The 14,638-nt window shown below is 32.3% G+C and overlaps 8 protein-coding genes across 8 annotated transcripts; 2 read left to right on the top strand and 6 right to left on the bottom strand.

Moving 5' to 3' along the window:
* Nucleotides 1-46: 46 nt before the first annotated feature.
* Nucleotides 47-1,453, bottom strand: TPHA0J01050 (uncharacterized protein; the record flags this gene model as incomplete). Its single annotated transcript, XM_003687313.1, has 1 exon — nt 47-1,453. The coding sequence occupies one exon, from the start codon at nt 1,451-1,453 to the stop codon at nt 47-49; it is 1,407 nt and encodes a 468-aa protein (XP_003687361.1).
* Nucleotides 1,454-2,815: 1,362 nt separating this feature from the next.
* AIM9 (Aim9p) lies at nt 2,816-4,705 on the bottom strand (the record flags this gene model as incomplete). The annotated part of the gene is made up of 1 exon (XM_003687312.1): nt 2,816-4,705. One exon carries the CDS (start codon nt 4,703-4,705, stop codon nt 2,816-2,818), a length of 1,890 nt encoding a protein of 629 aa, XP_003687360.1.
* Nucleotides 4,706-5,174: 469 nt separating this feature from the next.
* On the bottom strand, nt 5,175-6,371 carry PCI8 (Pci8p; the record flags this gene model as incomplete). Its single annotated transcript, XM_003687311.1, has 1 exon — nt 5,175-6,371. One exon carries the CDS (start codon nt 6,369-6,371, stop codon nt 5,175-5,177), a length of 1,197 nt encoding a protein of 398 aa, XP_003687359.1.
* Nucleotides 6,372-6,738: 367 nt separating this feature from the next.
* On the top strand, nt 6,739-8,694 carry MRX1 (Mrx1p; the record flags this gene model as incomplete). Its single annotated transcript, XM_003687310.1, has 1 exon — nt 6,739-8,694. The coding sequence occupies one exon, from the start codon at nt 6,739-6,741 to the stop codon at nt 8,692-8,694; it is 1,956 nt and encodes a 651-aa protein (XP_003687358.1).
* A 197-nt stretch (nt 8,695-8,891) lies between these two features.
* MAM33 (Mam33p) lies at nt 8,892-9,749 on the bottom strand (the record flags this gene model as incomplete). The annotated part of the gene is made up of 1 exon (XM_003687309.1): nt 8,892-9,749. One exon carries the CDS (start codon nt 9,747-9,749, stop codon nt 8,892-8,894), a length of 858 nt encoding a protein of 285 aa, XP_003687357.1.
* Nucleotides 9,750-10,401: 652 nt separating this feature from the next.
* Nucleotides 10,402-10,785, bottom strand: VTC1 (Vtc1p; the record flags this gene model as incomplete). Its single annotated transcript, XM_003687308.1, has 1 exon — nt 10,402-10,785. The coding sequence occupies one exon, from the start codon at nt 10,783-10,785 to the stop codon at nt 10,402-10,404; it is 384 nt and encodes a 127-aa protein (XP_003687356.1).
* Nucleotides 10,786-11,466: 681 nt separating this feature from the next.
* On the top strand, nt 11,467-11,835 carry TDA2 (Tda2p; the record flags this gene model as incomplete). Its single annotated transcript, XM_003687307.1, has 1 exon — nt 11,467-11,835. The coding sequence occupies one exon, from the start codon at nt 11,467-11,469 to the stop codon at nt 11,833-11,835; it is 369 nt and encodes a 122-aa protein (XP_003687355.1).
* A 139-nt stretch (nt 11,836-11,974) lies between these two features.
* SEC6 (SNARE-binding exocyst subunit SEC6) lies at nt 11,975-14,383 on the bottom strand (the record flags this gene model as incomplete). Its single annotated transcript, XM_003687306.1, has 1 exon — nt 11,975-14,383. The coding sequence occupies one exon, from the start codon at nt 14,381-14,383 to the stop codon at nt 11,975-11,977; it is 2,409 nt and encodes an 802-aa protein (XP_003687354.1).
* Between the last annotated feature and the right edge of the window lie 255 nt (nt 14,384-14,638).

The raw sequence follows: 14,638 nt of genomic DNA, 5'->3' as shown, positions 1-14,638 counted from the left end.
ATTATTATTAGTTATCTATTTATTGTAAACCCTAATTATACCGTCCTTAGTATAGTAGTCTAATTCTGATCTTTTCGGTAGTTTCATTCAATTGATCATAAATTAATTTAATGTCATCTTGATTAACGCTTGAGATATCAGCCATTAAGTAAGCAATTTCACCGTTAGAGTCTGAAAACTGTTTTTCAATGTTATGATCTGATAAGATATTATTAACAGTCTTTAGCACACCTGGAACGTTTTTGTGAATATACAATACACGCACTGTATTTTCTTGATCCAATTTCAATGCTCTTAGAGAGACTTCTGGGAAGTTCACTGAACCTGTAGAGTTACCTTCATTGATGTATTTAGATAGAGCAGTAGAGACTTCGATACCGATTGAACTTTGAGCTTCTTCGGTAGAGCCACCGATATGTGGGGTTAAGAGGACATTTGGCAAAGAGACTAATTCTGATGTCCATTTATTCAATTCATTAGAGAATGCACCTGAACCGTTCTTAGCAGGTTCTTGTGGGTAAACATCCAAAGCAGCACCTGCGACTTTCCCTACTTTCATGGCTTGAATCAAAGCTGGAATATCGACCACAGTACCTCTAGAGGCGTTGATAACATATGCACCATGTTTCATAGCTGCGAACTGTGGAGCAGACAAGATGTTTTTTGTTTCTGGAGTTTCTGGAACATGTAAAGTGACAAAATCCGAGTTGTTCAACAACTCGTCTAATGTAGAGACTTGTTTAGCAGTACCTAATGACATGATTGTGACAATATCATAATAGATGACGTGCAAACCCATTGATTCAGCTAGAACAGATAATTGGGCACCGATGTGACCATAGCCGATAATCCCCAAAGTTTTGCCTCTTACTTCCCAACATTTTGCAGAGACTTTATTCCATGTACCTGTGTGTAATTCAATTGATCTGTCCCCTACTTGTCTTGCTAAGATGATAATTTCGGCAATTACTAACTCAGCAACGGATCTTGAATTCGAGAATGGCGAGTTGAAGACAGCAATACCCAATCTTGCGGCAGCAGCTAAATCAACTTGATTTGTACCAATACAGAAACAACCCACGACAACCAAATTTTTTGCTTGTTGCAATATTTTTTCAGTCAATTGAGTCTTTGATCTGATACCAATTGCATGGACATCTTTAATCTTTTCAGCTAATTCAGCTTCTGGTAATGAAGACTTATAAAAATCGACTTGATAACCTTGGTTTTTGAAGATATCAATTGCAGTTTGATTAACATTTTCCAATAGTAAGATCTTAATATCACCTGTGGAGAAGGGTTTTAAAGCCTTTTGGTTGCTATTAAAATTTTCCAATCTTTTTGGAATTGTGTTCATAAAAGATTGAGTTGGAGAAGTAGAAACAGCCCCTGGAGAAACGTTCAGAGCTTGCTGAAACGAATTTTGTAAATTATTCATATCTAGTGCAGACATAGTGTGTTATATTGGCAGATAACAGAAAAGAAAAGAAAAGAATTAGAAGTAAATCACTGAGGGAATCTATTTGATTTCTGATGTGTTAGATATATCCTTTAAATGATTTGATAAGAGAGAAAAGGTGAGGGAGAGTTGTGACAAGAAGTAAGAGATTATAAGAACTGAATTGAGAAAATAAAACAATTACAAACACCATTTTTATATATAAATTTAAGTTGTCATAAAAACAACAAACGAAGAAACAAACGATACATGATGTAACAGAGTAACAATCAGAATGATAGAGATGATATGGTTAAAATTACTCATACATTTGAGCATAAAATGTGAAAAATCCAGCAATATAGTGTGAGCATGCATGATATTACCATAATACAATACAATAATACCTGCAATAGCACATAGCCTTCCACCATTACATATTGTTAGTAGATGTAGATATATATATCCATATTATGCCAATTTCTCGTTTCTTTCATTGATGATACACAACAGCTCCATAATGCTTGTAACATTAATAGCTAACCATTGCTGGTGTGGATAGAAAATAGACAGACTCTGTAGATTTTGTATGTGTTATGTGCATGGTGGTGGTGATTTGCGCCGCGTGAGCAAAAAAAGAGGACACACGCGGCTCTGTTTCGCGTGTGTCCTTCCCACGCTGGGAGGGGCGAAGCCCTGCGGTAGTGTACGTCGTGATAAATGACATGGGATGTTTTTTTGACACACACGGTGAACATAAAACGTGACCAGTGTGGACACCTGTGAACGATCACATGATCACATATGCTCATACACTAACTATATTATAGAAGCTATCACACACTATGAAACTGCGATTTCGATGGCCATATTTCCAATCTAATTAAATATAGTGTATGGGTAATTACTCAATGCCACAGATGTTGTATAGTTGGAGACTTGTAGACCATGCATTGCCATGCATAACCAAATACATGCATTTGGAGATACATACACACTCACATATATATATATATATATATATGTATATTTGTATATTTGTATTTGTATAAATGGAAATATTGTAATGATATATAATTGATGAAATCCCATCAACTTATATACTTAGCTCAATGCATCTCATCGAACAGAGATGCATTGTTGTTTAACTTCCGCCTCTGTGTGTAAATAAACAGCGTATTTCTCGACAATGGCACTCTAAAGTTCCACCGCGTGGAGTTACAATAGCGCCCGCCGTTGTTTACCGTGATTTTGTCTGAAGTTGGTATGTTCCATCCATTTCCTACAGAGATGTTACAATGGTATTACACATATACAATAATAATAATGTTGCTTGGAACTTAGGGTCTATTTACAAATGTGACAATGAGCATTGGATTATTTAGTCGCTTGGGTCGGTTGTTCGACCTTGTAATCCCCATTCGCTTGTTTAACTATTATCTTTGATTTAAGCAGAGTTTCAAACATATCTTGAGGAATCCATCCTTGTGTCGCAGCAAATGGCCTCGAAAGTAATGATTCATGATAATTATTTAAATCTTCAACATGTTTCTCAATTTGTTCCTTAGTGTAATCAATTGGGAATTCAATATCGTCTACTAATTTGTTTTTTCTTAAGACATCCCATATTTCTTTCAATTGCATCAATGATTCATCAACTAATAAATAATCCTTCTTAGTCTTCATTTCAATCATGGAAGTATACGGATTTCTAATCATCTTGATGGGTGGTGCTACAGAGGAAATCAAATTAGGGTGTCTTTCATATAGTTTTGTCTCCCAGAGATGTTGGTTACGTGTTCTTTTATACATGAATTCATATTGAACTTTCTCTGATTCATTCAACTTATCAAATTCAGGGATATCTTTCTTTAGATTAAATATCTTTGGACCATCGTATGTCATAAATTGTGGAGAACTTTGGAAAAGCAATGGTTTTAAAGAAGTACCTTCAAAGTCTAGTAAATACGCACCTTTGGTATCATTGATCAGGACATTCATTGGATCTAAATCAGGGTGGTTCATTCTTGGTTCTAACAATTCGGTGATGTTTGGAATTGCTTTTGTCTTTACATTTATTAATTTTGTAGAGATTTTGGTGAAATTGGTGAATGTACTTTCTTGCTCTTTTAAAATAGCTTCTTCTGCTGCATCTATTTTTTCTTTCGACAATAATTTCTCTTTAACATTGGCAAGCTCCAAGGAACCTATGGATTTAATGACATCTAATGGAGAGGAAGCGCTCCAAGGACCTGTGAACTTCTTATGTTCCTCCACCGGTAATGAATCCTTCCTCCTCCATAAACTTCTGTCAACACTTGGTCCTAACTTCCATCTGCCTCTCAGACTTTCATCCTTTTCATTATCATATAATGGTGTTCCTTTTTCATTGTTTTCAGATTCTTTCACATCCTTAGTGAAATATATCGATCCAAATCCATTGAATTTCGTAGAAATTAACTTAGAGTGAAATTTGGAAACTTGACCGACTACATCCTTTAATTTATCATCTGGTTTACCTTCTGAGGTGTCATTAGCCAATGGACTCCAATCTCTCATTAATAAAGTACCATCGACAAATTCTTGTAAAATGAAAGGCTGTCTCAAAGGATTTAGTTTGTTAACACCAAAACTAAAAACCTTCGGGGTGTTAATATCTAACTTCAAATCAACAAAATCCATTGTGGCAACTTCACTCTTTATTCTTTCAGCAATAACATGTTCCTTCTCAAGAGGATATGGGATTCTCAATATGAAGGATTTATCTAAATTTGTTGAGATTTTGTAGATTCTATGGTGCTTGCCTTCATGTAAACTAGCCATACTCACTATTTGAACTTTTTCATTTGGGTTTATAGTACCAATGTTCTCAATAGATAGATTATGAGGTAAGGAAACAGTTAAATTTTTATTATAGCAAGGAGGTTCGACAACATCTTTTTTCTTTGTCTTGGCTAATGTTTGAGATTGAGAATACAAATCATTTAAAATTGTATTAAGACCCTCAATAGAAAACTTAGTTGTTCTTCTTTCCTTTTCAATTTTATCATTTATTATCCAAGAACCCCATGAATATTTAAAGAAAGCATCTCTTTTAGGATCGTTGTCATCTGTTAATTTAGTGAACACCTTCCCTGGGTTGTTACTCAAACACCTCGAGGATACTTTAGTGTATCTACTGCAAATAATTGATTCATTAAACACACGCAATGCTGTACCTGCCCTAGCAACCGTAGCAGGTTGCTTTGAAGCCAATGATCTTAACATGTTATGTTCCAATAAATATATTTGAATAGTGATGCCTTACGTTGTAATATTTGAAATATATAGATAGGAGTACACTAAATAAATCTGATATCGATGCTTATTTATCTATTAGAAATTCCCTGACATTGCAATAATCCATTATTAAGTTGTAATGTTATTTATCGTCAATCTTTTATTTCAAGTACTTGAATTCGGAGGTCCCTTGAGTGCAAGGAACAAAACGTCATAGGTTAAAAAATGAATAATGATAATAAAGTTGAATTATAAGAAACCAATCATTATAACTTGAATAAGAAGAGTAACACTCTGTTTAACGCTCAGATTCAATAATTGAATGTATGACAAAGGTGGTGTCTAATTTTATTTATTTTAATTATCCTTATGAAAGTCCCATTTTTGTGAATATATAGATGCTAGTTTTATAAATGTAAGCAATATTATGAATTTTTAGATCCAGCTCTGTTAATGCTTAATGATCATTAGTTGTTGTGTTACTAAGTGTGCTATTATAATTATCAGAGATAATGTCTTGAATAGATTGTTTCACCGACCCTGTTTTCTCGTTACGTTTTTTGAGTATGTCATTTATGTCCTCATAATTTTTATTTAACTCGAGAATAATATCTTCAAAATGATGTCTAGGTTTGAATATAACGTCATCACCAGTTATTTCAAAATTCAATTTCCCGGCTTCAATAAGTTGTGTCAATTGTTCTCGTACAATACCGTACTCTAGTCCCAAAGTTTCTGAAAGGTAGTTGATTGTTATCTGATTTGACATTCTTAAATAGAAAAATAATAATTTGGAAGTCATAATAAAATCAACACTATGCCAGGAATTATATAAAAAAACTGAGGATTCAAATATTTCTTTAATGTTAGAATTCCAAATTTTAAGGAATTCATTAAATCTAGTTTTCACTAGTAATTGTAAACATGTCCTGAGCAATGGGAACACTTTGAAAAGTTCATTAATATCTTCCAAATATAAAAAGACATCATACTTATTAATTGGGATGTATACAATCGTTGATATAACGACATACATTATAATCTCTTCTTTTAATAATAGTGTCTTACATTCGGCTGCTTTAACATCTTCAATTTCTGAGATAAATGTCAGAAAACCTTGATCTTCTTCTATAAATTTAAAAAACGTTATACTACAATCTGAAAAACGACCTTGGTGCCAGTAGGATGCTAATAATATAAGCCTTATTTTTCTATAGGAATCAAACTCTTCTTTCTGTATTTCATCATAATTAATAATTGAACAGCATACTCTATATTCGAGTTCTTCAACTTGCATGAATTTTTTATCTAATAAATATAGTTCAGCAATTAGTTCAAATTTTCTATAAATTGAAGTAGAATTTGAAAAACGACTTTCCAATAAAGAAATTGCTCCATTATAATCATGTGAAATAACTTTTTCCTTCCATTCATCTTCACATCTCATACTAGTTTTCACTAAATCATTAACATCTTTTGCTCTATCATACTTTTCAAGGAAATCATTTAAATATGGAGTTTTGAAACATTGTATCCTACTCATATAATCAATTACATCTTTTGACCATTCATTCTTCTCACTTTCTGTACCAATGTTAAGTGCTATTAAATGGTGAATCCTATCAACATAAACAGGATGCGTAGTGTCACTCATATTCCTGGCATTAGATAAAATATCGTTCTAACCGTTCAGAATTGAATAATCACCACACTTTCTATTTTTCACACAATTAAATATATATTTATCTATACAAATAGTTGATCTTAACAGTTTACCAATTGAATAAACTTGGTGAATTTTGTATCCATTATAATATATCTGCAATATCTCTAGATTTTTAAATGATAATGTCCTTTATTTTCAATTTTTCAAGCTTTACATTGAAATTGAAATTGCAATGCCTTATAAAAATAATGTCATCAACCATACATATAAAGTATATATACTAATTGACTTTGTATTCCATGCTAAAGACTAATTAAATAAACAAGAACATATTATAAGGTTTTGCAGAGAACATATGTTGAATTTCAGACGGTTTAGTGTCCTTGTTAAACGAGATATCCATCATTCTAGTGTCAGGGCAGGAAATCAGTTGAAAGAAAAATTACATTATTTTAAGACTCACAATGTCGTATTAAGAAAAACTGCTAAACAATTGGTGAAATTGCAAGAACAGAAGAATAGAGATATTAAAAAGTTACATAAAACACCATATTCCAAACAGCATGCTCTACATATATTAAATAAAAAATACCTGAACTCATCGCCTGATGCAGACCCAATTAAAATCGATATCGGTCCTGCTAGCAACGAAGATGTACAGTACATGACTATGACGAAGGACAAAAGAATGATGTACACAATTTTAGGTATATCAGGTGAACAATTAAGAGATGCAAAACTTGTTAACGATGTAGTAACACGATTTTTGCGCCGTAGTCAGGTAGAGAAGGCAATATGGGTTGTGAGATTAGCAAAGCAAAGAGGAGCATCTGGTTTAAATAGTATTATTAAATATTATATCAAAGATATGAATCAGCCATTGTCAGCAATCAAATTGTACAATTGGTCCAAAAAATGGGGAATACCAACTAATGAATATACGTATACTATACTATTTAGTGAGTTATCCCAAGTTCCCCAACCGTTGTCCAAAAAAATTATAGACTCTATATCAAATATTGTTGAAAGAAAGATAGAAAAAAATGAATTAAATCAAATTGAATACAATGCTGCGTTAAGCACGCTCTGTAATCACGACAACGTGACCCCATTGTTAAAATTGTTTGAAACGAAAATCCCAGGTGTTTATAAAGAACCACAATCATACACTTGGATACTAAAGGCCTTGTCAAATATTGATTCAGATGAACTTTTTGTTGATGTATTTGATAGTGTGATCTCGGAAATTAAAGGCAAACATATCGACTCCAAGTTGCTATATGAAATTTGTAATACTCTGAATAAAAGGAACAATCTTGAATTTAGCAGGACATCTATGATAGCAATTCAAAGATATTTTAACGTTACTATAGCAGAGAAGCCTGAATTAATACACTCTGGGATAGTTCATTTGCCAGAGCTAGCCGATTGGAAGATTGGAAAAAGATTTCCTTTGAATAGGCATATTTATAGTTTATTCTTAGATGCATGCCTTAACTCGGGAAATTATCAAACTGGAATTAGAAGCTTTGAAGAGATTGCTAAAAAGAATCCTCTGATGATTGATTTGGCAATGTGCCATAACTTACTTTCAATTGTAATCCAAAAGGAACCGAAGAACTGTGCTTTTAAATGTTTAGATATCTTTAAAATGATGGAAGAAAAACTAAATATTAAAATCTCCAAGCATACAATTGTATTAATTAACAAATCTTTTGTAAGACAATCTTTAAAAGCTAAGTCATATTATAATGCTGAGATAATAGAAAACATGATGAATGCATATTTAGACTTTTTAAAAACAAACGATGGCGTCTATTCTAATCTTTACAAGTCAAGGATTCTTGGTAAAAAATCATGGAAATTTCTTTTCGTTGTTATCAAAAATTTAAACAAAACTGGGGAGATACCCACCAAAATTTTAGAAAGTGTGGTACATGAATATATGAAATCAATTAACTCTGGAATTTTTGATGTTATTAACTTAAAGGAAGGACAGACCAAAGACTTAATATCAGAAGATGTTTATATTTCTTTGGAAGGTATTAGATTGATTAAACTATATTTAGAATTATTTTCAATCGATAATTTCAATGATTCTAAATTAGCAGACATGTCAGAAGAAAGTAAAAGAGACTTTTTATTCAGAAGATTACTATTGAGATATAAGAACAAATTAGTTGAAAGAGTCGACTATCTTGAAAAGGGGGAGTTTGATAAAATTAAAGGTGAAATGGAATATATAATTAAAAAATGGAGTACAATGATTCTGAAAAACGAGATACCTAATACAATAATCAATGAGAAATAATATTCCTGTCATGAAATAATGAAATAGTATATATAAACTACTGTAAATATTAAAAAAAATTATTATATTAAACATAATTATTTAAGCAATCAATTAAGAATGCCAGATCAAACTATTTACATGAACAAATGTTATATAACATAGATGTATAATTTTGGTACTCACTTTAGTGTTTCAATTAACATGTGTGGTTGCTCTTATTTTTCAAAAAAATTAGCCATATTATTCAACCATGAAATATATTCTGTATTTTCTTTCAATTCAGAGTATCCTGTAATGAAAGAAGTTAGTTCACTGGTAATACCTCTACTTTCTAAGTAGACTTCTAGAGCTTCCTGTAACTCTTCATCTAAGTTAGTAAATGGTGGGCCATGGTAAGCCAACTCCCTTTTAACTTCAGAATCTGCAGTTCTGTCTAATGCAGCAGTTTCAGTTTCAAATGGAGTAACGCTGTCAACATAGAAAGAACCTTCTGCCAAATTCATTAACAGTTCGAAAGAAACAGCAGTTTTTTTAGCGTTATTAGTAACGACAACGTTAACATTAGCGAAATTATCGGCTAAAGAATTGAAATCATCTTCATTTACCAAGTTAGAAGATTCACCATTTTCATTTTGAGCAGTAGCCTCATCATTCATAACTGGATCATATGGTAAATTTGCCACTTGTGCAATATCAAAAAACACTCTAATGGTTTCTTTGTCTGTTCTCTTAACAATCTCTTGTACATTGACACCCTTTGATTCCACTAGTTCAAATGAATATTTAGTTAAATATTCATTAATACTTGTATTTGTTTCTGTAATTGTTTCATCAGAGTTTTTTAGAGCATCTGATTCCAAATTGTATTCTGATTTCAAAATACTAGCAACGTTATTGGATAATTGATCGAACCTAGTGATGGAACTAGAAAATTGTCTATTCAAAAAAGTTGAACTTAATTTGATAGAGGATGAGATTATACTGTTTCTTGAGGAAGAAATATTACTTCTTCTTATAATATTGTTAACAATATTTCTTTGGACAGCGGAACGAGTTAAAAGACGGAATGACATTATGAGTTAATCTTGTTGATATGCTACTGAAATAACCCTTAAAACAAATATCGTATGACTCACTTCGCAAGCTAAAAGACAAACACTTGACATATTTAAATACCAAGGATAAAGACTGGAGTGCTAGAGACAATATCTTGCATTTGAATGTTTCAATATTTCATTGTCTTGAATTTAGATTTATGTCAAATGTTAACGTTACCCGGAACTACACAAGAGTGCCATTATGTAAAGCATCTATTTAAGATGGAGTGGGAGATGATGAGATGAGAATACGGCAGTTACTTTAACCCCAAAAGGGGCCCTATAATATTCAAACACAACAAATTGCAGTATACTCAATGACCAGTATGGTCGATGTCTTAACGATTTTTAACTTATACTATAAAACAAAAAGAATTATTGATCCCATCCTCGATGGGCCATGAGAAATAAAGAATATAATCGAATGTTTATAATAAAAATAATACTTACATAATGGTTTATGGAGCAATGCATGTAGATATATGAAAGTTGTGTATCATGTTCTAACGATCCGAGAACTGAGCCGTGTGTCCGAGCCTTTGTGATCAATCTTGCTATCTTACGCTCTGCATTGGAGGGGCGGTGGGAGGAAAGAGAACACAATGGAATGGAAGTGATCCTAGTTCATCTATGCTGTGTCATTACCATACTTCAATCTTAAGATAAAGTTTACAACAACTGCAATCAACAAGAAAAAACATAGTAATGTTGGACCCAGTCTGTCATCGTATGGCCCCGAACCTCTACGCCTAATTGCAGCGGCACGCCAGTGGTATGTGACTAATGCGTATATCATGGTTCCCATGGCAACAAATGTAAACAGACCAGCACTGATTCTACCAACGGAGTCCCCGAAATTCAATAACCCAACACCTAAACCGCCCAACATGACAGTAAAATTTAGCCATGACAAAAAAGTACGCTCATTGGCAAAGAAAACCTTTGGTTCAACTCTAGTAGGTAATGCAATCTTCTTCCCTGGAGCCTTTTGTAATAATGGAGCAGAAGACATTTTATAATGGATTATATCGAAGACCTATGTAAAGAGCCTGTGCAAGCAGCAATCCTTATTGAAGTCTGATATTGTGCCGAAAACCACTAACTCAAAAAAAATAGAACCGGATTAAATCAAAATAAGAGAACTTTTAATATGCAATCCGCACACATACACAACACACACTATATATATATATATAAATTACAAAAGTTGCATTGTTGCTAACCTTTATTCAGTATCTAATTTCATGAACCTTAGTTCTTATTTTGACGATTTCAGATTATTTTCAGTTTCATTTTAGGCTGGAAGAGTCATTCACCACAGAAGATGCCGTACCAATAAACATTTTTTTCACTAAATCGGACATTTCCATTTTCGGCGAGCCACGTGAGAGGGTTAAGACTGGTTGTACCGTACGACTGGAACAAACCCTAACAGCTTTCCACAGATGTTTAGGGCTGTGTAGGTTTAAGCCCTAAATATGCTCGTGTCATGTGATCACAAAATCATGTAAAATGCTTAATAGCAATTATACATACAAGGGCGTAAATATATATATATATATTAAACGTTAGTTGCAATTAGTTTTATTTGGCATTCTTTATGGTGCCCTAGTTGGTCAATTGGAACAGAAGGACCACTTGAGTTACATCTGTTTGAACTGTTTATCTTTTTTTTGTGTGACAACTGGAAATAATGAGTGTTGAAATCGAGGGATCTAAACTTGAGAATTGCCCATTGAATAAAGATAAATTGGTTGAACTGATTGAAACCTGTTATGAGAAGTTGAAGGACAATTTTGAGAATGATAAATTCATTCAAGAAATTTTGAGCTCTTTAAACAGTCATTCTTCAATTTATAAATATATAGTCACTATCACAGGGTTAGACATTAATAATTTGAATGACAACAATATGAATTTAAATATAGTAAATTCATTTGGTGCTTCTTGGTCACCAAAAAAAGATGGTTTATATAATTATGTTATTAATAAAGAAAACGAAGATTCAGAGCAACAGAAAATGTCTCAATTACTAATAACGATAATATGGATATCTAAATAATTCAAGTACATGTATAATGACAATTAATAAACAAATCACGAAGAATGACAACAACACACAAGTATTAGTAGCATCTATATAAACATATATACATATATATATACGTATGTGTCCAATTTGATTATACACTCCTGTGTATTTAGGTTAATACTAATCTACTAATGAATGTTGGGGGAACTCCGTTGTTGACCATTTGAGACACACGTTCAGGATCAGCAAATATCCTACTGGCTTCAAGCACAAGCTGCTTGCGCTTAGAATTATCAATATCTTTCCTGCACTTTAAAATGGCTTGCAACATCTCCACTGGTGTGTCCCAATATTCAGCAAGACATTTGTTCCATGTATTCAATATTTCATCCGCTGGACTACAACTGAAGTCCATGAAAAATTCCATTAATTTAAATTTCTCATCAATGATTATTGCTTTATCCTCAGTATCTGGAATGAATTGGATAAATAATTTATAAAATATTTCGAAGTCTCTCTTCATACATTCTAAAAATTTATTATTTTTATTTTTAAACGAATGCTCATACTTCAATGATCCAACGAATTCTAAAATAGTCTCTTCTACAACAGACTCAACTAAAGTTGTAAAGACAAAAGGATTCATTTGAGTTTTCAAGTCCGTCAAATATTCAACTAGGGTATCCGATATCTGTTGTGCTTGCGAACCGTTATACCATGTTTTACCAAATATCTCCTCATATGGCTTAGTTAAGTCATCAAACATAATAGTAATAATACCCATCGATGCACGCTTTGCAACTTCTGCAAAACCATCAAGGGTACTTTCAATATGATTGGTTATTGATTTTTCATATACTTTGCTGACTAGTTCACCATATTTATTCGAAATAGCTACAGCATAATCAGCTGCTCTCATTTGGTCATTTGCCACAGCAGTCAAGTATTCAACTAAACCACCCGGACAGTCATATTCTGAAGGTATATTGTGAGGATCTATGTTGTATAATTGATTATATTTAATCAGTTTCTTAACTTCGGTTTGTATTTCAACATTCCAGTCCTTCTGTCTAGTTTGTAATAGTCCACAGAATTTTTCGATAACACCTACTAAGATCTTAGATTGATTTGATCCCGAAGCCACTTCAACTTGTTGCGTAAACATTTGGAAACATGTTTTTGTACCGTCTAAGTACAATAAACCTTCAGAATCCGTATGTGGCGGAGTTGATCTTTCGGAAAATATATCAAATTCTGCTTTAATCAAATTAGATATCCATTCTTGCATTTTAGTAACTAATAAGTTCAAATAATCAGCAAATAATCTTTCTTTTTGTTCATCACCAATGATTGTTTTGACATCATTCTTATCGAAACCAAAATCACTGATTAATACTTTCTTAAATGTTCTATCGAAATCTAATATGTCTAAAATAAATATGGTTTCCGGTTCAGATTCCACTAGTTCGTTAATTAAAACATTTAGTTCATCGTAATAAAATTCAAAATATATATCAAAAATATTCAAATATTCTGGACAATATTTCGATAGATGATCTTTAACCAATAATAATTCATTGAATACCCAATCAAGGTTTTCTAAAACTTCGAATCTCCTCTCACCTTGGTATTCTCTTCGTACTTCAATAAATATATTCTGTATCGATTGTCTGATGGTGTCAAAGACAAAACTTTTATAGTTTCTCACATTAGTTCTGCCCGATATCGAACCATTCAATAACTCGTCATAAATAGCCTTCTTGAGTTGATAATCCTTGTCTGTTATCTTGTCCAAAGAAAATTTAGAAGTTTGTACCGAATTTGGTAACTTCTTACTTTTTGAACTATTCAATTCAATAGCTTGTTGCATTATTATATTTCTTAAAGCAATAATTTTAAGATCTTCCTTTTCTTCAAGATCCACCACTTTAAAAACTCTTATCGCTAAAGAAGAATTCTCCGACCTTACTATTTCAATTATATCAACTATTAATCCGCCCAATAATTTATCGAATTTTTTAACTAGAACTTCATTTTTTTGAAATAACTTCTGAACTGTTCGTTTAGCATCGTCACTGGATACATCTGCCATAACAGTCATCTGATCTTCGAAATCACGAGCTTGTGATAACATATAATGTATTTGTAAAAGGTAAGGACAACCTGTCTCGACCGGATCTTGATCAAGTTCTTCTTCAATTAGACGCTCAATTTCTTTCGTAAGTTCTCCATATTGAATAATTTTATCATAAATTGATGCTGTCATGTCAATAAATTCATATGCTTTAGTCGAATTAAAGATAACGTCATATCTAGATATAGAACTTCTGTTCTCTGTGCTTAATTTATTTACGTCGTTCAAACTTTGTCTAACGACTTTAACTGACTCTTGAGAGATGTCTAGTAAATTCAAACCTTCTTCTACTAACCCATAGTAATGGTCTGATTTTTTACTTAATTGATATTCTAGTGTGGACTTTTCTTTTATTAATTGTTCTTTAATTCCAGATATCTTCTCTAATGAGATATCATCCTTGAGTAAGTCTGAGACTTTCTCAATATTTGTAGTCTGTGGCATGGTCTATCGAATTCGAGATTTTCGAGTAACCCTAACTAAGATAATATGAGACAAATTACTAAAATTGCCTTTCAATCTATTAGTTCAGTCTCCTCTTATGTAAATATAAACTTATCGAAACCCTCAATTAAGTAATCTATACGTTATATAGAGAGTAAAGAATTTCAATTCATAAATATAATTAGGTACATTACTGTATGTTAACATTAATTTCTCACATTTTTCAGATTCGGGTTCCAATATCTAAATTTCCCT

Source organism: Tetrapisispora phaffii, chromosome 10 (genome assembly GCF_000236905.1).
Source record: "Tetrapisispora phaffii CBS 4417 chromosome 10, complete genome".
Lineage (NCBI taxonomy): Eukaryota > Fungi > Ascomycota > Saccharomycetes > Saccharomycetales > Saccharomycetaceae > Tetrapisispora > Tetrapisispora phaffii.
Note: the sequence above shows the minus strand (reverse complement) of the source record. Positions and strands in the feature narration are given on the sequence as shown.